Source organism: Staurois parvus, unplaced genomic scaffold, assembly GCF_062004578.1.
Source record: "Staurois parvus isolate SC_StPar_1 unplaced genomic scaffold, SC_StPar_1.0 ptg000566l, whole genome shotgun sequence".
NCBI lineage: Eukaryota > Metazoa > Chordata > Amphibia > Anura > Ranidae > Staurois > Staurois parvus.
The window spans coordinates 2,895,001-2,917,985 of NW_028318362.1; the positions used below are offsets into that span (position 1 = coordinate 2,895,001).

Consider the following 22,985-nt stretch of genomic DNA (forward strand, 5'->3'; position numbering starts at 1 on the left):
TATTCCTCTTTAAACAAACAAATCTGCACAGAGGTATAAGATGAATTACCCAGCAAGGCTCTTCAGCTTTACTATAAAAGTCATAATGACTTATTGTTTGTATGAGAGATAGTATTAGATCAGAGAGGTGCTTTTGATGTTTAGCAGTGGTATGACAACTGAGAAAACCCCACTCATGCTGCTTATCTACCACCATATGGGAATAATGGGGGCTTAGACAGAAATAGCAATAGAATAAAAACCTTTATCCTCAAGTAATTATGCAATTATTGTGCATTTGTTTTGTTTAGAATGGTTTCATAGGGCAATATTATAGTATCTATGTATCTATCTAATTCACTTTCTCCTTCTCTCTCCCTAGCTATTTTCATACATTCACATTTTGAAGAATCAGCCGTATGTTAGTTTATTCAAGTCAGCAGGTTCATTCAGAGTTGATTCACAGAAGGTTAAACATTTACCAACAGTGTCTTGGAACACCCACCCATTACATGTCAGCACCTTCAACATGACATAATGTTTTGTTAACACGATTGTAAATGAACTCTGTGTTTGCAAGTTCATAAATTCCACCAAATAAAGACGATACATTCAAATTTTAAGTCTAACTTTCATCTGGTTAGAAAATAATCAACAAAAGTGTAAATTCAAAATTAGCAACAAAAGAAAGTATCTAAATGTATTTTATGATAAAGAAAAAGCAGCTACTGGTACTGTCATTATAGCTCATTTAAATCAGTGCAATCAACACATTTACATTGTAATAAGTACAGACTGCATACTGAGTAGTTTCCCACACAGATGGTCTAGGTGATATTTATGTTATGTCTTGGCTTTTAGGGAATGTACACAAAGATGGCAATGGCACAGGTTTTGAAAGCAAAAATAGATACTTCTTATTCATTTTGTACACTTAACCAATGAAAATATAAACATGGCTCTTAACTATACCCCCCCCCCCCCCCGCTGATAATGTAAAGGGTCATTTACATCAACCACCAATTTACAGGGGGCTTTTACTCAGGAGGGGGATGTCCCCCCAGTTATCAGTGTAAAGGGTGTAAAAAAAAAAAGGGGTGCTTAGACCACCACAGAGCAACAGTAACTAGGTGGTACAATAGGTGTGCAATGATAATAGAGTGTACAAAACATCAGGTACTACCAGGATTTTATTAAAATGGAGGGAAGCCCCTTAAAAATGTTGCTATAGGGCCTGTGATTTGTAGTTAAATCCCTTAGTAAAAGACACACCATCCTCCTTTAAAATTAAAATGGTTGTAAAGCTTTGGTTTTTTTTGTTCTTTTTTTAATTAAAATAACAAGCATGTTGTACTTACCTGCATTGTGCAATGGTTTTGGACAGAGCAGCCCTGATCCTCCTCTTCTCGGGTCCTCTGCACCTTGAGACCTCCCCCGTTGAGTGCCCCCATAGCAAGATGCTTGCTCTGGGGGCACTTGTGCATGCCCACTCCTGAGCCAGCCTGTATGCCCATAAGACATGCAGAGCACATCTGGACCCCTCACTTGCTGTAACTGACAGCAGCAGGAGCCAATGGCTTCCACTACTATGTCTCAGCCAATGAGGAGAGAGAGACCAGAGAAAGACGAGGCTCTTATGCAGGATCGGGCTCAGGTAAGTATTAGGGTGGGCTGAGGGGGGAGCTGCACACTGAAGGTTTTTTTACCTTCATGCATAGAATGCATGAAAATAAAAAAACCTTCAGCCTTTAGAACCACTTTTAGAAGCACTGTTGTTGAGGCTCCTCCTGTTTCCTCCTAGGGCCTAACTTTGCTTTTTGAAACTTCATGAAGGAGCACAGTGTAAACAGACCATTATCTCTTAAAGTAAGTATTTACATGGCAGAGCAACTGCAGTAGTCCTCTTAAACACCAATGTTTCCAGGTACATGAAGGGTGGGTGCAGCAAGCTTTAGACATCAAACTCAAGTTTAAGGATGGGGTGCAAAGTTAGTCACACCTTCATAAATGGGTTGCACTTTGACAGACACAAATTATAATTTCTTTAGGATCTCCTCCCTGCAATAATGACACTTTTTAAAATTTAAATTAGGGTCACTAGTGTGGCTGACCTCTTATCTTTACTGCTATACATGCAAATGCTGCTAGCTAGTAACTCTCCTGGTTCAGCAAGTAACTCTCCTGGTTCAGCAAGTAACTTCATTAAATTTACACAGGAAAGCTCTATTTTGGAGTCTATTGAAATGTGTTACTTTAACTGAAGCTCTAATGAATGGGAAGTGTTTTCTGGCCCCTGAAATGTGTTGCCTAAACAGAACAAATAGAGGGTGAATCTCTGTAACATGGACACAGAAGCAATACAACCTGAAAGGGGGTCTTATCCCTCTCTACTTTATCCAAAACTAAAATAAAAGTTTTGCTTTTAGTTATACTTTAACGCATAAGTGCATTACAGCCATAAAGGCTCTGATATGCCAGGTCATGTTGTGCCATCTGTAACTTGGATTGCTGTGCATGCCAGGGCTGTGGTGACCCTCCTGCTCGCCTACCATTTGTCAATCATTGCTTGCAGTTTGCCCCAATGAAAAAAGATAGAATAGCTGGGATAGACAAGAGGTCAGCAACACTACACTGCAAACTGGCTCTTACACTGTGGGCAATGCCTGCCCACCACCACCACCACCACCTAATTTTCTTTTGCAGCTGCGGGAATCTTCTTTGCAGCCTGCTGAAGTTCTCCTCTGCTCACTAAAGGTGTTGGTAGAGAGAGCCTTAGCAGGCTGCAGGGAAGGTGCTCATGGGCTGCATGTGGTCTATGGGCCACCTTACTGACACCAAAATTTACCCTTTCTATTCGGGAGGTTACCATCTGTATATGAATTTGGGGTTCCAGTGGTATAGTGAAGAGGCTGGCAGTGCCATGCAGGTACAATGTTGGCACCTTATGGTACCTACTTTAATGATTTAGTGATCTTCTGCTTTTTTAGTAGTCAGTACAATTTTATTTAATTTAAAAAGAACTTTGCTTCCTGCCTAAAAAGTGTGTTAGTTCTTAAAATTGTTAGTCAAGCAATCACACCTCATTTTCAACCCTTGATCTAACCAAGAACAGAGCTTTTTATTTTGCAGCACGCTTACATGCAAATGTGAATAAATATTTACCAGACTTCCCTTGAAGCACTGTGAATCTTACTGGGACCAACACTATATGATTTCTCACACACAGTGCCTCTTTAACATACTTAAACTAAAGCAGGAAAATAAACTTGTTAGCAAAGACTGTAATGAAAGAAAAATGATTTGAAACAAACTATTGATTTAGTCCAGTGGAAACTGAGATGCCAAAGTCCAATAGGTCATTAGATATACGAAACACAGGTCAATGGATAAAAAGCCAATTCAAGGCTGCTTGACCAATTTCCTTTCACGGCCAAATCTTTATGAGCATGCAAGCATGGAAGAAGTCCTACAAAAATAAACTCCAGGGAGATTTCAGCAACTGCACCACCATTTACTAGAGACGTGAAAGGCTTCATTGTTTGACTTGACTTTCATCAGACTTCCCGATTCGTATGTGGAAACATTAGTAACTCCTATCCTTGTGTATGCCTAGCAAAGTATCTGGGATATGTTTGTTCTGATTGTATACTGCACAAATACTCTTTGTTCATATAATTATATGTAATATTATTTTTCAAATAAAAAGGAACATTTGAAGAATGCAGCCTACATTGTCCCATTGCAATTATGCATGTCTGGTTATGTTTAAGAAGAATTCAAAGCAGATGTAAAAAAGAAAACAGTGGCTTTCTCTCTTTTTCTCTAAAATTATTATAATGTATGTCATTTGTTCTCCTTCTTTATAGGCAATTCTTACAATTTGATAGAAACTAGATGCAGTTTTAAATCAGGCTCACAATGGGAGTGTCTGCACTTACTGATTAGACATGGTTGATCAAAGAATTGGAAATATTTCACTTAGCATAGTCAACAAGGCGAAGTTGTGTTTACTTTAAATATCCAATTATGTGCAGAGGAATTTAAAACTAAAGCTGGGTACACATGTATCAAATGTGGTCTGTTCAGCTGAATTTTAATGTGTGAGCAGCCCTCTCTGTTCAACAGAAGCTGGTCAATAGACTGCTGAACAAAAAAAAAATTGAGGCACTCACGAGAAGGTCTCTGTACTAACTATCCCCCCCCCCCCGCCATTGGCTGCCAGCGCTGACTGTATGCCGATTGGCAGATGTTTCTTTAGCATGCCTCTTCTCCGGCCTATACCGGTCGATGTTTGGCCTGTGTATACAGGCTTAACTCCAGTTAGAGAAACAGATAATTAAATAACCTGCAGCTGACTCTATGATATATATCATAGAACAATAAAGGTTTTATTGTTAAGCCTATCTTTTACATTCTGATAAGCGTGTTTTAGGAGGTAGAGTTGAGGTTCACCAGAAAAACAAGTGTTGCCTAAGAACGTTTAGGATAAATTAGAAACTTTGCTTGATGGACCAATAAAGCTGCAGTCTAAAAAAAAAATAACAAACACATTTTTTTAAAAATTTAATTTGTAGATTGTAAGCTTCTTGAGGGCAGGGATTTATGGGAATGTACAATATATATATATATATATATATATATATATATATATATATACAGTGGGGCAAAAAAGTATTTAGTCAGCCACCAATTGTGCAAGTTCTCCCACTTAAAAAGATGAGAGAGGCCTGTAATTGACATCATAGGTAGACCTCAACTATGAGAGACAAAATGAGAAAACAAATCCAGACAATCACATTGGCTGATTTGGAAAGAATTTATTTGCAAATTATGGTGAAAAATAAGTATTTGGTCACCTACAAACAAGCAAGATTTCTGGATCTCACAGACCTGTACCTTCTTTTTTAAGAGGCTCCTCTATCCTGCACTCATTACCTGTATCAATGGTACCTGTTTGAACTTGTTATCAGTATAAAAGACAACTGTCCACAACCTCAAACAGTCACACTCCAAACTCCACTATGGTGAAGACCAAAGAGCTGTCGAAGGACACCAGAAACAAAATTGCAGACCTGCACCAGACTGGGAAGACTGAATCTGCAATAGGCAAGCAGCTTGGTGTGAACAAATCAACTGTGGGAGCAATAATTAGAAAATGGAAGACATACAAGACCACTAATAATTTCCTTCGATCTGGGGCTCCATGCAAGATCTCACCCCGTGGGGTCAAAATGATCACAAGAACGGTGAGCAAAAATCCCAGGACCACACAGGGGGACCTAGTGAATGACCTGCAGAGAGCTGGGACCAACGTAACAAAGGCTACCATCAGTAACACACTACGCCGCCAGGGACTCAGATCCTGCAGTGCCAGACGTGTCCCCCTGCTTAAGCCAGTACATGTCCGGGCCCGTCTGAAGTTTGCTAGAGAGCATTTGGATGATCCAGAAGAGGATTGGGAGAATGTCATACGGTCAGATGAAACCAAAATAGAACTGTTTGGTAGAAACACAACTCGTCGTGTTTGGAGGAGAGAGAATGCTGAGTTGCATCCAAAGAACACCATACCTACTGTGAAGCATGGGGGTGGCAACATCATGCTTTGGGGCTGTTTCTCCACAAAGGGACCAGGACGACTGATCCATGTACAGGACAGAATGAATGGGGCCATGTATTGTGAGATTTTGAGTGCAAACCTCCTTCCATCAGCAAGGGCATTGAAGATGAAATGTGGCTGGGTCTTCCAACATGACAATGATCCCACACATACCGCCCGGGCAAGGAAGGAGTGGCTTCATAAGAAGCATGTCAAGGTCCTGGAGTGGCCTAGCCAGTCTCCAGATCTCAACCCCATAGAAAACCTTTGGAGGCAGTTGAAAGTCTGTGTTGCCCAGCGACAGCCCCAAAACATCACTGCTCTAGAGGAGATCTGCATGGAGGAATGGGCCAACATACCAGCAACAGTGTGTGCCAACCTTATGAAGACTTACAGGAAACGTTTAACCTCTGTCATTGCCAACAAAGGATATATAACAAAGTATTGAGATGAACTTTTGATATTGACCACCATAATGTGCAAATAAATTCTTTCCAAATCAGCCAATGGGAGAACTTGCACAATTGGTGGCTGACTAAATACTTTTTTGCCCCACTGTATATATATATATATATATATATGTAAAGCGCTGCATAAATTGAGGGTGATATTAAAGTACCTGGGGACACAAGGCATTTAGAAAGCTATCTTATGTGCACTTGATTCAACCAATGTCTTTAGAGTGTAGAAAACCAAAAGTAAACCCGAGTGCCTGGAGGAAACCGACACAGACACAGAGAACATGTAAACTCCATGTAGACAGTGTATCCTAGTCAGGATTATTTAGGATTAGAACTGAAAAACCTATTGCTGCAAGGCAGAGGTGCTAACCACTAAGCCACTGTGCTGCCCTGGACAAAAAAAAAAGTTTATTATTTAAAAGAACATAAAATGTATATTTAAATGCAATTATTGAAGGCAACAGAATCTGGCATAATATCAGCCTTTTGTAATATTTTGTACAGCAGCATTAAAATATAACTAAAGGCAAAACTTTTTTTTTTAGTTTTGGTTAGAGGCTGGAGTGGGGAAGGTGACTGAGCCTTTGACTGGTAAAACAGCTTCTATGTATTTGTATGCATTTAGCTGTTTGCCAGGACTTCAGCTTTAACAGAAACTCAAACCGTCTGCCCATAAATTTGAGGTAGGCAGTAGACAATACTTCTTTAATGTATTTCCTCTGTAACCTTTTTGTGTTTAGTTGTTTCTTTCACATGACTAAAAGAACTTTAAAATCAAGACTGAAACTTTAGGATCTGCACAAAATACATACATAATAAAATAAAACTGCCACTAAAAGAACTCATTATTATCACTCAGCAATGTTAATCTGTCAAAAGCTACACTTTTAAAAAAAAAATTCATCAGTCAGTAACAACACCTACACACCGTCTGTTGTGTCTGTAAGTTTCAGCTATTACATCTCAGGTACATTTCTATGATTGCCCTTCAGAAGGAATAGTTTGAAAGCTGTTAATGATGTGATGGTAACCTGCCTACACAGATCTTAACTGTCTTCTAAGTGTACAAGATAAAAATGTAAAGCGCAATTTGATGCAGAAAAAGAACATGAAGGTATTCTTTGAGAGAAAAAAAAAACGCTATGTAACACCATACAGATGTTTAGCTTTGTATAAATGAAGTGCATGATGTTTATTTAAGTGTATAGTTTTTGCTTGTTCTTTGAATGCAGTTTATGAAGTTTTACATCCCCGGTAGTTTCATAATGTCCAGCATGTGACGCAAGTGGATTCAGTTTCTTAACTTTTTTTCCAAAAATAATATTCTTCATTTCTGATGAGAAAATAAGTTTGGATAGTCTAGCTTCTGACCTGGAATTTTCTGATTCATATGCTTGCATACCTGTCAGTATTTTAAAATAATTTCCATGGATGCTTTGCTCAACCCTTTTAGTACCTATTCAAGTTCAGGTTCATAGAAAGTTTAAAACAAAAAAATCCCCAGGGTCTTACTGGGTATTTGAAGTGAGCAGTAAAAATGTTTCTCAAATACGATTTGCCTGTAGTTATGAAAAAAATATGGAGACTGTTATTGTTGAGCTCTCCTTCCGAATATACTAGCCTCATGACTGCCATGCTGACCCTATAAAATGTGAACTTATGTATACCACCATAGAATACCCAAAAAGAATGGCAGAACTATATTGAGGAAAAATGCATCCAGACTTGCAAATAAAATTGGGTGAACCTGAGACTCCAAGGACTACTACACAGGGTAGTCTTGGCACATATACCATATAATATATAAAAGAATTCCCATTATTGGATTCCACTACATATTACTGCATTGGGTTCATTATAGCCAGGGATAAACCCATTGCCAGACCAATTAAGATGGAAAATAAAACATTTTGTGGTAGTTAAACACTGTTCTGCACCTGAAGCTGAACTTCTGGCAATTTATTTTCCCATGCAGTGGGGCTGTGCCTGCACTGCATGGGTTAACTGCTCGTTTTCTTCTAGGGGAGAGAACAGCAAAGATATACTTACCTGACCCGCCGATCCTCTCTGAACAAGACCTTTTCGGCACTCCTGTACTCCAGTGTTCTTAAATTGTGGACTGTTCCTGATATCATCATGCCTAGAGCGGGCTCCATAGAGCAGGAGCATTCCACCACTGGACAGTGGGAGAACACCGTATTCTGGAGGAACAAAAGAGCGAGTGAATATATGCTTTCTGCTCACCCCTAGACAAATCGAGCAGTTTACCCACACAGTGCAGGCACAGCCCCACTGCATGGGCAAAAAAAAAAAATTGCCGGAGTTCAACTTTAAATCAACCCTAGTTATAAAACACAATCACAGCACATTTGGCACCATATATAAGTCTGCATTCACACCTGAGAGGAGGGCATTTCTGGCAATTTTTTATGCATTTTTTCAAGCTTTTGTAAATGTAAATATACATTTTTAAAGTGTTTTTCCAAGCTTTGTGCAAGAATTTTTGCATGTGTATAAAGCTTTAGACCAGGGGCAGACTGACCATTTGGAAACTTGGGCACTCAGTAGGAGGCCCCATGAGATGCCCCTGGTACCTTTTTCATAGGCTTTTGTGAGTTTGTGCAAGGACACAGGGGCCCCATGATCCCCTATTGCCCGGCCCCATGAGTTGTCAGTCCGCCGCTGCTTCAGACCTTTGTTTCCTGGGCTGGGTAAGTATAGGAGACCAGTTCTAGAAAAATGGGGCAGACCATCTACTGCCAAATGCAAGCAAAAATGTACACAAGCACATGTTGCAAGTTTACAGGCACCCCTATTGAATTCTATGATGTAAAAAAACTTCTGATTATGCTTAAAAAAGAACTGATATACTTCCTTAAGCATGAGCACTGAAATATGAACAGGCACAATTAAAAACAATGAGACTCTACATGTTGAGCGTAGTCAAGCATACTGAAGAGAAATAAACTACAAAATGCTCACGTGTGAATGGGGACTTAAACCCGTACATGCGATGAGAATATTTAACGGATGATCGGATGATCGTCCATTTTTTTTGCATGCTAGTCTCATATTGAAAGTGAATAGGATACTAAAGTCAAGGAAACTTCTAGTACAACAGAAAAAAATTTGGAAGTGATGTAATGTATTTGTACTGTATTTTCGTATGAAAACTGTACTGATTAAATGAAAATTGTATGATCTGGTATCATATGAGAAAAATTGTCGTGTTTGTTCCTTCAAATAATTCTGGATGAAAGCTGTGTACTAAAGATCAAATTATCGTACGATCGCTTCGAAAGCAGTATTTTTCTGATCGTATGTACTAGGCTTAACAGGTGAAAAAGCATTCACTGACATCTAAACCTTTGTTCATTGATGGGGAAGGGTGGTTACTACAATATTTATTACTAGAAGTCAAAGAATCCCTGCTGGAAAACCTTTGAAAGCATGCAGAGAACTTTAGGGAGGCATCTCACCTGGGTTCCCTGTAACACTGTTAACTGTGAGACTATAGATGTCATTGTGCCAAGTTTGGGGAATGATACACATGGAAATATAAAAAAAATTTTTTTAATTCAAACAGAGAACCCTCCAAGTGCAAACATTTTCTAAAAAGTCTCAACATTTGCTAGCCTCACAATAACTGCTAATAAGCAGCTAGTGCATTATAAACATCAGCTGGACATTCACCAGCTGTCACATTTTCAAGTGCACATTCCTGTCTTACAGATACCATAAATGTTACCAGTGAATGTGTCATTTTGTGAATATGCCAGTGAATGTTTACATTGCATTTTGCGCTTTCCTTTAAACGTATGTTGCTATATACACCAAGGCACTGGAGACTTAAGCCCCCTGTGTGCTCTGATTACAGTCATAAACTGACCAGTTAATGAATCTATCAATGGTGCTGAAAGGCTATCACTCTAATTAGTATGTTGTCCACCATATGCTCGCTAAGTAAGAAATAAATTTGTGGTTTGTCTAAAGAGAACCCTTAACACCATCTTAGACACATTTTGTGGTATGACCATTGTACAATTCATTAGCATTATTTACAAGACTGCAGTTTCAGCAAGCTGTAACAGTTACATAAACCACTATTTGTAGAACAAGAAGAGCTAAAAGTACTAATTTTCTTGTTATCTCACTTTCAAGGATGTAAACCTTTGCAACAAGATAATGAGAAAACAGTAGTTAAGTGTATACAAGAATAAACAAACTCTTAAATTTTACTTGGTAGCACATTCAAAATCTTCAAATAGGATAATGGAAAATAATAAAAAGGAATTAAACATGCAATCTAAAAGAAGCAAATAAATAAATAAATAAAAAGCATTAAATACATTTTCACACAACTAGGTTTTAGTCTGGATTTTATATGTTCATTGAAAATGTACTTAAAATTAACACATTGTTGACATAAATAGCTAGGACTTCTAACATAATCAATAGCATAAGTTATAGTCATATAATACAATAATACAAGGCTGCAAAAAATAAAACCTATACATAACCACATACCTATGTATATGCTAATATAAATGCACATACTCCAGTTAATGTAATAACTTATATAAATATTTCCCTATATAATATTAATAAATAAAAATGAGAGTGGGCTAGTAGTGCCTATTCTATATTTGCATTTGTACAGATGTACTCTAAATTATACATGCTAAGATTAGGGTCTCATCACTCATTGAAGAATTCCTGGCCTGTCAATAGTGGAAGAGTATGGAATGCTATAACTACATACATTTGTTCAGTAAAACAAAGGAGTGCTTGCCCTGGTGACAATTAAATTGAGAGGCATATTATTCAGAGACAAAAGAGCACATGGGTTGGGTTACCAAATCTGAGCTACACTGCTGTTCCTAAATGTAATGGCCTGTGCAAATAGGAACATCCAACACAGTTTTCCCAGCATTTTAAGGCATACTAAGTAGGTACTATGTAGCTTTGTTGGGGAAAAAAACAAAATCAAAAAGAGATTAAAAAGTATAAACTTTTATAAATTACTTAGTGCTTTATTTTTAAAACTGACCATGGCCATACACTACATTATTTTTATCTGGGTCCTCCTAAATCGGACAAAATTCGCTCTGTGGATGGGCCAGAAAAAAAATCAAAGGAGCCAGATGGAAAATTGTTGGCTGAACAACACCAGCATACAATCAGATGCATCCGATGTTCCGGTATTTTGCCAGCCATCAGAATACAATAGCTGCAGTGGGAGATTTATATATCTTTGCTTTATAATGTAAATGGAGGAATTTCTTCTTTTTTTTTCCTGCAAGTTAAACAAAAAACAAATCTTGTATTGTATGGTCTGCTTCTGCCTTTTTTTTTCAGATTATCTATGTTGGGCCCAGAGGTAAATACAAATCTGCCCAACCTTAAGGGCCAGTTCACCCTAGGACATACATGTGAATGCATTGCATGTTCCTGTGTCATTTAAATGCAGTTCAGTGTGCTGTGATTGAATGGACTCAAAACACACTGCACCAAAAGTAGTGCAAGAACTACTTTTGGAAATGCACTGCAATCGGTACGCATGGTACCTCGGTACAATGCGATCTGGAGCAGGCAAATGTGCTGTGTTTGCAACCTGCATTTGGGGTCTCATTAACTCAATATTGACAGCTGCTACAGATCACAACAGCAGCGTGTTTTGAACGTAATGTGGGTTTCTTGCAACGTGTTCTGGTGCAAACGGGCTCTAAAGCTGAACTTAAAGCAAATATCAAAAGACACACATAATTCATTTACTTCATAATTTATAATATACAAATAATTCATAATACATATACAAAGAATTCATAATACTCATTAAAGCACATTTAAAGTTATGCTTTTTTTGTAACTACCTGAATTTGAGTTGGTTTTAGGCTCTTGCAGTCCCCTGTACAGCAAAGCTCACACTAGGGCAGTGTTTCTCAACTCCAGTCCTCATGGACCCCCAACAGGTCATGTTTTCAGGATTTCCATTATTTTGCACAGGTGATTTGATCAGTTTCACTGCCTTAGTAATTACCACAGCTGTTTCATCTGAGGGAAATCCTGAAAACATGACCTGTTGGGGGTCCATGAGGACTGGAGTTGAGAAACACTGCACTAGGCGAATGAGAAGCAGCAAAAGGAGCAGTTGATGGATATGCTGATAGAAGGAGAGAGCAAAGTGGCAGAGGGAAGAGCTTGACAGTTTTCTGCTTCTCTTTTTTACGGTTTGTTCAAAGGATAGGGGAGAGATAGGACCTACAAGTGCTACCTATCTGATGCAGAGACAGCATTGTGCTATGCAGAAATGTGGAAATTGCAGAACTGGATGGACAGAAATGCAAATAGCATAGATACACTAGCTCTTGTGTATGTATTTTATTTGTGTATTTATGTCTTTTTTTTTAGGAGCCTGTAAAGCATTGCATCCACAATCAGTAGATCACGGGTGCAATGTCAGGCTCCTGCAGACTAGAGTGTAGCTGTCTGCCCGTACCTCCCATATGGGCAGGCAGTTACTTCAGTCCAGGAAGCTAAATGAACTGCAAGAGAATTCACCAGTGCAACCGAATTTCAAAAGATCAGAAGAACAAATAAACCCTGGCTGCTCAGCATATTGGAAAATCACATCGACCATGTAAACGCACAGGACAGGTTGCATTGTTCAACAGCATATGTGTTTGCTACAAACCTGAATCAGTTACTACAGAAGGTACTGGTAACTCACTTGCTAATTATATTGGGAAATAAAATATTATCACATAGATATCTACAGTTTTACAATAACATAACCTTTACTTTACTACTATTATTATCATTATTATTATTATTATTTTTATTAATGTGTTTTTCCTAATATGATTTTCCTAATGCTTGGGTTTATTCATTTCATCTGAAAAATGTTTGAATATCTGGGTAACAAAGGATCAATACGTAATTTTTGAAGGAAATAAATTAATGTGACTATATAAAATTATTCCAGCATGCTGGGATGGGAAAATGACACTGGACACAAGTCTACGGACACTGAAATTGCGTGAACTGCAGTTAGCCAAGTCAGTACAATAGTCTTTCACAAGCCAACAAGTTAAACATTAAAATGTAGAAAAAGTCTAAAATGAAAACCGACACAACAAAAAGTTACAAGGAGTTATTTTGCTGTATTGGAAAACTGCAAATTCTTCGTAGAACAGAACATTTCAGAGATTGGATGGGTTGGAAATGTGAACGATCTATGGCTAACATAGGCATTTCTCATTCTGATGACGAATGTGCCCTTATCAAATGGAGTGAATCTGTCTACTGAGATAATTACAAGAAATAAAGCCTCTGTTCTTTTCAAACATTCAATCAGGATCAGCAGAAAGTTCTGTTTTCTGAATGACCTTCTGGCTGACCGGATGTTAAAAGTGAACAAAAATATTGCTTTACATACAATCATGTTTGTTTTATATATATATATATATATATATATATACATGTAATTACATAAACATTCTAGTGCTAACCTGGTCTGGGGTCCTGCAGGCCGGGTCTGGAAAATTCTGTAATAAAACACAGACACAGATCACTTAGACATGGAATGTTCACAGTTTTGGGGTTTACATAAATTGCATATTTGTGGACAAAAGTAGCATAAAGGTAAATGCCATACAAAATTTCATCAATAGCAATAACCCTCCTAGCACACATCCCCCCCCCCCACTTCCCACTACAAGCACATATTCCTCCACCAATCTCCCCTCCTAGCAAATATCCCCCAATCCCTGCTCCTAGCACCAATCCTCCACACTAGCACATATCCCCCCACCAATTCCTGCTTCTAGCACATATCCCCCTACCAATCCCCCCTTCTAGTATATATCCCCCATTCCCCTTCTTAGCACATATCCCCTTCCCACAAATTACTCTAACCAGCACAAATAGCCTCCCACCTCCGCAAACCTTTCATCCCAAGCAAAAATGATTGTTACCCTTGATCCCCCCCTCCCCCCCTAATCACCACTGTGTGACCAGTACAATTCAACACCTGTAAGTCCCCCCTAAACTTACATGTGGAAAATCACTACAGAGACACAGGACAATGCTCCTACATACAGCAGATTACATAGGGCGGTGCCATCCCCCTCCTGTCACTGGAGAGCTCCTCTATACAGCAGATGACATAGGATCACTAAATTGTAAGCTCTAATGAGCAGTGCCCTCTGATTCCTCTTGTATCAAATTGTATTGTAACTGTAATGTCTACCTTCATTTTGTAAAATGAAGAGCAAACTATTAGTGCTATATAAATCCTGTATAATAATAATAATACATCGATCCTATGTCATCTGCTGTATACTCCACTGACAGCCCACAACTCTTCCTGGTTCACTCCTCTCTACCTCTGCCATCCACTGTATGGACTTTACTGCTCACAGTTTACTGCACCAGGCTGCCCTCTCTTGTCCCAGCCGTGAGTGCGGGAATGGGGAAAAGAGGCAGAACTCAGCAGACCAGGTACAGTGTTAACGGAGGGACCAGCCATGGTGTGCCACTCTGGTGGGTGTCACCTGGCTGTGGTCAACACCCCCTGCACCCTGATAGCGGTACAGTGTATGTCTATGGACATGCATAGCCCAGCTGAAGATCCAATAGGATTATGCACGTGCTGGTGCCTCCTTAGCAACCAGCTTGCTACAGGAGGCACCCAATGGAGGAAGGACCTGACCGCGCCAGCTAGGACTTCGAGTAGAGGATGAAAGGAACCTTTTTGTGCAATATTGTTGGAGGCACCCACACTGTACAAAGGAAAACTTTGTTAGTAGTGACAGCCGCACTGTGGTGTGGACAATGTTGGGACCTTTTGAGGTTCTGGGGGCCCTAGTAGTACTCAATATATCTGAGTTGGAAATTTTGTCACAGTGTTGCATCTATAACATGACTTTGAGGCATATTAAGGTCTATTGTTGTTGCACATTCTACTTGCCCTATGAATGTGCATTTACTCAGACTCATTAAGACCCACTTCTGCCAGCCTTATGCATGTATATTTAAGGTGTCGCCTAATTTCACTCCTACACCGCCCCAGGTGAAGACATTGCATGGTTTGCTCTTGACATATTCCTGCCGAGCATGTGGGCCTCCAGATGGTCTGTTTGTTATTTGCACTACCCTGCACTACCCTACACCTCATGAAGAAGTGTGGTCTCCCACGAAACACGATGAGGCATTCTAACCATGTTGAAGATACCCAAAGTAGATCTTAGAAGTCATCAGACTTGATATAACTTGATAGTTCTTAATTTTGGAGTTTATATATATATATACTCAATCAAGGGAGGCAATGTAAAACAGTATACTGTATATTGAATACAGTTTTTACTGTACTTTTAATCCTTTGAGCATTGTAGTAAAATTGTATATATTTAACTTTATTGTGATTCTTTCTTTCCCACTTTATAAACTAAAAATTACTTTCTAAAGTTCTCAGTTTTGATTTTCTTTTTGAGGGTATCTACATTGGATCTCCTTGGTCACACTGTGGGGGGGGGGGGGTTACTACAACTGGTGCACTCAGAATATCGTGCAGCTGTGCATAGTAGCCAATAAGCTTCTAACTTCAGCTTGTTCAGTTAAGCTTTGGCAATGAAACCTGGAAGCTGATTGGTTTCTATGGACAGCTGCACCAGATTTTGCCCTCTCCAGTTTTAATAAATAACCTCCTATATGTAGGAACATAGTCACCCTCTTTTGCTCACTCCTGAGATAGACTAAGGACTATGGGATGTGTAGTTTGTATAGAGCAGTGCATGTTACCAGAACTAATATGCACTGCTCATTCCAAACAAACGGAAAAGAGGAGGAAAGGCTAAATTTAGGAGCTCATGGAGGATGTTACAAGCAAGCAGAAAAAAACAGAAATGGTTTCATGAAAAATAAATTACAGGGCCATTAAGCTGTGGATGTCTATGGATTATTGCTGGAAAATTAGGATATTGTTTAGTGTCACTCTATGGTTGCATATAATAGCTCTGGTAAAGTGAGCCCATCACTGCCAATCATGGGCAAAGCACAAATTTTCATTTAACTACAGAAACATATTGATACTATGAACAAGAACAGAGGTTTTTGTAGGTTTGATTCAGTTTGACGTTCAGAGTCCTGCTATACTGTATATTACCCTGAGTTACTTGTACAAAACTTTGTGAAACCCTTCAGTAACTTGCAGAAAGTTATTTTCTCCCTATTTTGCTGTTTTAGGAGACAAAGTTTGCTATTTGATAATGCCATTTGCACATTTCTTTGCCCTTCTGAAATAAAAGATATACTCTGACTATATATATCTTTCATTACACCACTACAACTCAGATCAAATCAAACACTGAAAGAGTGATCAGTGGACACAAATGACTTTGGGACTGTTTATTACAGTAAGTATAGTTTGAACCCTTTATGTCTACTCTTAGAAATTTGCTTTGTGTTCTACAGAGGGAGTGCTAGTTACTCAACTGTTCAAAATTAAATCAGTGATTAAGCTTTTTAAAGTGTCATTCTCCAGATGCTTTCAAGAGAAAGAAATGTGGGAAGCCTTACTGAATGAAAATACGCGGAACAAGCAAATGCTTTGGAGTTGATTTTCATGAGTGAGTGATGATAAGTTAGGGCTTTGAAATTTCTGTCTTGGAGGCCTTTAATTGCATAGAAACACTAGGGGGTTGACAATTGACATCAAAGTTATAAAGTAAACTCTTCATTCTTTGGAAGTTCAGTGAGAGTTGGAGTATAATATTCCAAAGGTAGAAAATACTTGAACTGCAAGTTCAACATCATCCTGAACGGTGTCTCATTTGTGCGTTAATATGCTGAGGATGAAGTACTTGAGATTTTAAAGCTTTTGTTGCAGTAAGTAGGTCAGCTGTTACTGGATGCTTCTTATATAGCAAAAGTAAATACTTTAAAAGTTGTAAATATGCTATATAATTGTACACATTTATGGCTGGAGCAACATTTTCTTAAATAATAAGACCTAATTCTTATTCCAAGAAAAATAGGTAAGGTCACAAGTACTTTTTTGGCACTATGCAGTTCTGGTGGATTCATTAGGTTCAATTAATGTGGTAACAATTCAGAATAAAGATCATTATTTTTAAAAAGTGACAGTTGTTTTTAATTAAGGCCAATCATATTTGAAAATTACAATCACATGGCCTAAATAAAGATACTTATCCTTGTGTTAAAGTGGAATTAAACATCCCTATCCTTCACAGCCCAGGAAGCTGCCATCAGACTCCACCTCCACAACATCGCCAAAATCCGCACGTTCCTAACCCCAGAAACCACTAAACAGCTCATCCACTCCCTCATCATATCACGACTCGACTACTGCAACTCCCTCCTCACTGGCCTGCCTCGCCGCTGGCTATCCCCTCTTCAGTCCATCCTGAACACGGCTGCCAGACTCATTCACCTTTCCAACCGCTCTGTCTCCGCCACCCCCCTCTGCCAATCCCTCCACTGGCTTCCGATTGCGCAACGGATCAAATTCAAAATCCTAACGCTGACGTACAAAGCTGTCCACCATACTGCCCCGTACTACATCTCTGACCTAATATCCAAGTACCGCCCAACACGCACACTCCGCTCCTCACAAGACCTCCTTCTCTCTAGTTCCCTGGTCTCCTCCTCCCATGCCCGCCTCCAGGACTTCTCCAGGGTGTCACCCATCCTCTGGAACTCCCTGCCCCAACCCATCAGATTATCACCTACTCTCCTCTCCTTTAGGCGCACCCTGAAAACCCATCTCTTCAGGGAAGCCTACCCCACCCCCTGCTAACTTGCCGACCTCCTCCACTCTTCCAACCACTCCATCCCCCACAGCTATCTCCTCCTGTGCCACCACCCCCTCCCTCCTAGATTGTAAGCTCGAAAGAGCAGGGCCCTCGATCCCCTCATGTTTTGCATTGTATTGGTTTTGTTCTGTCACATGTTCTGTCTCCCTTTGTAATGTACAGCGCTGAGCGAACTATTGGCGCTTTATAAATACTGTATAATAATAATAATAATAATCATGATCTGAAGTTGATGCAGTTGGTGAAACACGTGATCAGCTATGACACCAGCTATTTGATGGCCAAAAAGTTTGGTTGAAAGCCACCTTAAGCATGCTAGTATCTGTAATGGTTATAATTCAAGGCATGTCCTAAATGGAACTGTTTTTAGAACGGTTAAATTGGTAGGTTTAGTTCCACTTTGAAAGATACCCTTTTGCAGTACCATTCACTTCAGCAAAAATCTTCCCACAAGATTATATATCCATTCTATGCATTTTATACATAGTATTTAACTGTAAAAGACTTGTCTGTTTAGAAATCCAAAAATGTGGGCTGCTGTTGGGCACCTCTATCTTGGATGTTATGTCAGCAGCTCCAATGAGAATATAGTATTCCCCTTCATTCCTTCCACTGCAGCATTATAAAAGGTAATGTAGAGAGTTGAGGAGAAAGATGAAGATGCTGGGCCAGCACAGAGTGTAATTAGACACTCCCAGAGGAGGGGGGCTATGAAGAAGCGCATTGGGAGAGAAGATTATGCTAGAAAATTAACTCTTCCTGGAGTAGTCAAATTTTCTTACAAGTTTTAAAAGTCTTATAAGTTTAGAAGCACATTAAAAGCCAATAAAAGTAGGAAAACATTTTCAAAAGCTTTGTTTTTTTATGTGCTCTTACCTGTATTTTATTTTTTAAGTTGGTGACAGGATCTCTTTAAAGGATAAGTTCACCTTTCAACAAAAAATAAAAAATGCACATTTTTTTGCAGATAAAAAAAATGTGCATTTATCATCTTTTATTTTGGGAGCCTGTAAAGCATTGCACCAGCGATCAGCAGATCACTGATGCCATGCAGGTCTCCTGCAGACCTATCAGTATATCTGCTTCCTTTTACCTCATATGGGAAAGCTGATACTTAATGACAGGAAGACTCAATGAACTACCACAGCTGCCAGCCACAAAGGCTGCTGGGACTTGTAGTTTTCTCATTCACAGAACACTGCGAATGAGTGATATGACCAGGCAGGTGGTGACTTGCACAACAGTGTTTTTTTCTAAATTGTGACAGCTAGCAGGAGGAGAATATCTCCTCTATGTATCACAATGGGGGATCTGGGGTGGGGGGCAGGTCTGTTCGCAACATGTTACACCCTGAATATGGGTGTAACATGTAACATGTTGCAAGAGGTGAACTTATCCTTTAAAGTTTTGTCATTTGAGCCTATTGTCCTGCCCCCTTATATCACAATCTCCAAGGTGCCATGGGATAGTACACTGTATTCAAGAGTCAAATCTATGATCCTGATCTTCTGGCTACCAGAAATCCTTAATCATATCACAGCCAAGAACAATCAAAGATGTTTGCAGCACCGTAGCCATGCTGGAGCTCCCAAATTAGAGTTGAGCACTACATATAACAAGGCTACCTACATTTATAATAATGGCATCTGAGAGTGCCCAGCCCACTCGTAAACTACATTAATGTCAAAGACAAAAACACACCGAAAATGTGTTAAAGACAGGTTTTAGCAAATATTTCAGGCTCATAATAAACATGGAACCCTATCAACCAACTAAAGATGGCCATACATAGATCAAAATTTAGCCAGTTAAACAGGGACTGGCTGAGGTCAGCTTGGGTACAACCAACCAATTATCCAACCATGTGAACTTTAGTCCACTGTCGGCTGAATACAGGTCACAGAAGTGCAGAATAAAATGCACTTTTGTGACCTACAGGAGAAGTAGGGCAAAAAGAACTCTGGCTCTACACAATTCAAACACAATTCAAAACCACACCAATACGCTGTCATTCTTCCAAACTGACCATTATGTGTGTAAGGCTGTGGAAGCACATAAGCTACTTATGTGGGGGGGGGGGGGGGGATTGGGGGGTAATTCTATTAAAAGCTATGGAAGAGGTGCCATTGTTATACAAATGAGTAATAAATATTCAAAACTACACATCATACATACATATGTACATTCGAACAGTTGTCTAGCTTTTAATAGCACGGTGTGTCTGATAGCATCTGCCCAATAATGATTAATTCTGACCAAGATGTACTGAACAAGCTGTTGGGAAGAATGGGCTTTGTGCTAAAATTGGACAATTAGGGCAGTAGTATTCCTTTACTTTCGATTTTAAATCAGTAAAGGTAGAATTAGTAAAATGGTCTTGTCATTCCTACGAGAGATAAAGACTTGCCTTCCTTGTCTAAAAAATATTGATTGAAAAGGACAGTGGCAGTAGCTAGGATAGTTTTTTAGTGACAGAGAAGTTAATGATTTAGTGATTAATTCGAGGAAAAATCTAGCCTTTCTTTCTGTATTGGTTTGCAATGTGAACAGCACCACATTTGACCTTGTCAAATTAGCAGAAGCCTAAAGTCTATGGAAGCAGCTGCCTGCTAAATATTGATGACTGCTGTCTGGGAGGGCAGTGTAAAGTACACACACACAAATGCATAAAGCTAGATGGATGCAATGTCTGAAAAGAGCCAAGAGTACCTCACTTAGAAATACAGAACTGGCTAAAACCATACATCCTGCAAGCTGTTGAAGTCTACAATGTATGCAAAAGATTTCCAGCCATTAAGCTTTTTATTGCTATACACTGAGGGTTTCCATATATTGGCAAAATCTGGATTCCAACAAAAAATAAATACAAAACATACAATAAACATATGACTTCACAGAACAACAAGATTTTTTTTCTGATAAGAAGTTATTTATGAAGGTGGTTATATGCCAAGTACAATAAGAGGTTCTATTTTAGGATTTATGTCATTTTTCCCTAAAGAACAGGTTAAGTTGTTTTTACTGCTTATGTGCGAGACAAGGTGAAAAGTGAATAGATTTCAAAACTTGCAGCTGTTTTTTTGGTGCAAACTTCCATTTAGTATGTGGCCTCATAAATAACATTTCACTGCTGCTGGAGGAACAGAAGTTAAGGAACAGCTTATAGCACTCCAATTCCAGCTGTAACTAATCTAGGATTGAAAAAGAAAGCAAATATCTAAGTGTCTGTTATCAGGAGCACATTTTTTTTTCTAGCTTTTATTCATGGCACTTACAGCTTTGCATTGTCTACCAGATTTTTCAGTATTGCTGTACAAAGGAAAAAGACAATTCATATGGTGCAGTTAGTATCTCCCAAATACGCAATACTTACATTATACATTTACTATAGTCAGGTCATTATAGAGATATTAACCACAACTGCCACTCTCAATATTTAGTCCAGCTCCTTTCATCCCTCTCCCTTCTCCACCCCCAACCACATCATATAGGCTGTAAAATATGATGTCTGGCCTCAATGGCCCACAGACAAAATGTGGGATACTAAAGGATTTGGATTAAATATTGGCCACAGTGAATAAAATGCTCAGACGTGATAAAAAATAAACATAATAACATAGAAATGCTCTCTGTGGCAACTTTTACTCTCTGTGGCAACTTTGGCTGGATGTACCAGGCCTAGCACCACGTCAGTTGGCAATTGATAGACTGCTCTAGGGTTGAGTCCCCATATGGGGATTTATGATTTGTTGTGGCTGACCTATTTGAGGATGTTCTGTTTTCTAACACTTTAGATGGTATATAGCGTAGATTCTTTTTCTTTTGTTTTGTTTTTGCCATTGAGGGATCTTATTGGTTAATTCCTTATTGGTCTATTTTGTATACCAAGTAAGATCATTTTCCATATCTCCACTTATTTTAAATTGCCTTATGCCCCCTGTACTGTATGTGTTTCTAATGTTGATCTATGCTGGTACAAATACATACTCCAAATAGGTACCTTATTTAGAGTATCTATACCTGCTGTGATGTATCTGCTAGTTTTCTTTACAATACTTTAAAAATATTGACCACAGAAGTTCTGGGATTTGGAAACACATGAGTAGGCATTTGGAGGTGGCAGCTTTATGGACTTGAGTGCACCTGACAAGGTAAAGAGGACCCATAGGTTTAGATGTAAAAATGAGCACAACAACAGTTGCAACGTAGAAGTACACCCAGTAATTTAGTTAACTTTTTTTTCTGTTGGCCCATTTACCATTGCATATTGAAAATGTGCTTCATGATGTATTCAATAGAGCATGCAGGACTTCTCCAGGGTGTCACCCATCCTCTGGAACTCCCTGCCCCAACCCATCAGATTATCACCTACTCTCCTCTCCTTTAGGCGCACCCTGAAAACCCATCTCTTCAGGGAAGCCTACCCCACCCCCTGCTAACTTGCCGACCTCCTCCACTCTTCCTACCACTCCATCCCCTACAGCTATCTCCTCCTGTGCCACCATCCCCTTCCTCCTAGATTGTAAGCTCGAAAGAGCAGGGCCCTCAATCCCCTCATGTTTTGCATTGTATTGGTATTGTTCTGTCACATGTTCTGTCCCCCTTTGTAATGTACAGCGCTGAGCGAACTATTGGCGCTTTATAAATACTGTATAATAATAATAATAATAATAATATTACTTAAGCTTCTTTAAAGGCTAAATCTACCTTTTGCATAATGCTTTATATTACATCTATATTTAGGGTGTAGCATAAAGCATGGTTGCATACCCCACGCCCAAAACCCACACTACCCTCCCCATACCTGAATCATGGGTGCATACTACTGGAAAATCTTGTAATTTTTTTTTTAATTTAGTGTGGATGAACATTGCTCCACCTGCACAGCTGTATTATAATGGTTTGGGAACAATGAAAGGAAATTACTACAAGTTCCTTCTGCCACCACACCAGAAGGAATATGCAGAGCACAGAGGGGAACCCTCTTCCCTCTCCTTGCTCAGTAGTTCAGCTGCAATTTCTCCAGCCAGGTGTACTCCCTCCAGAGTCTGTGGCATACATTACAATAGCCTGTACATTGCACCCAAGGTGCACTGATTGGAAGTGTAATGATCT

At 39.2% G+C, this 22,985-nt stretch overlaps 1 protein-coding gene across 4 annotated transcripts in view; it reads right to left on the minus strand.

Annotated features, from left to right (window-relative positions):
- The window catches only part of UNC5C (unc-5 netrin receptor C), a 489,123-nt gene that overhangs the window by 356,568 nt on the left and 109,570 nt on the right, over positions 1 to 22,985 (minus strand). For all 4 annotated transcript variants that reach the window (XM_089691640.1, XM_089691638.1, XM_089691641.1 and 1 more), the window contains exon 2: positions 13,548 to 13,583. In XM_089691640.1, coding sequence (XP_089547766.1) covers positions 13,548 to 13,583 — 36 coding nt within the window. The remainder of the gene's footprint in view (positions 1 to 13,547; positions 13,584 to 22,985) is intronic.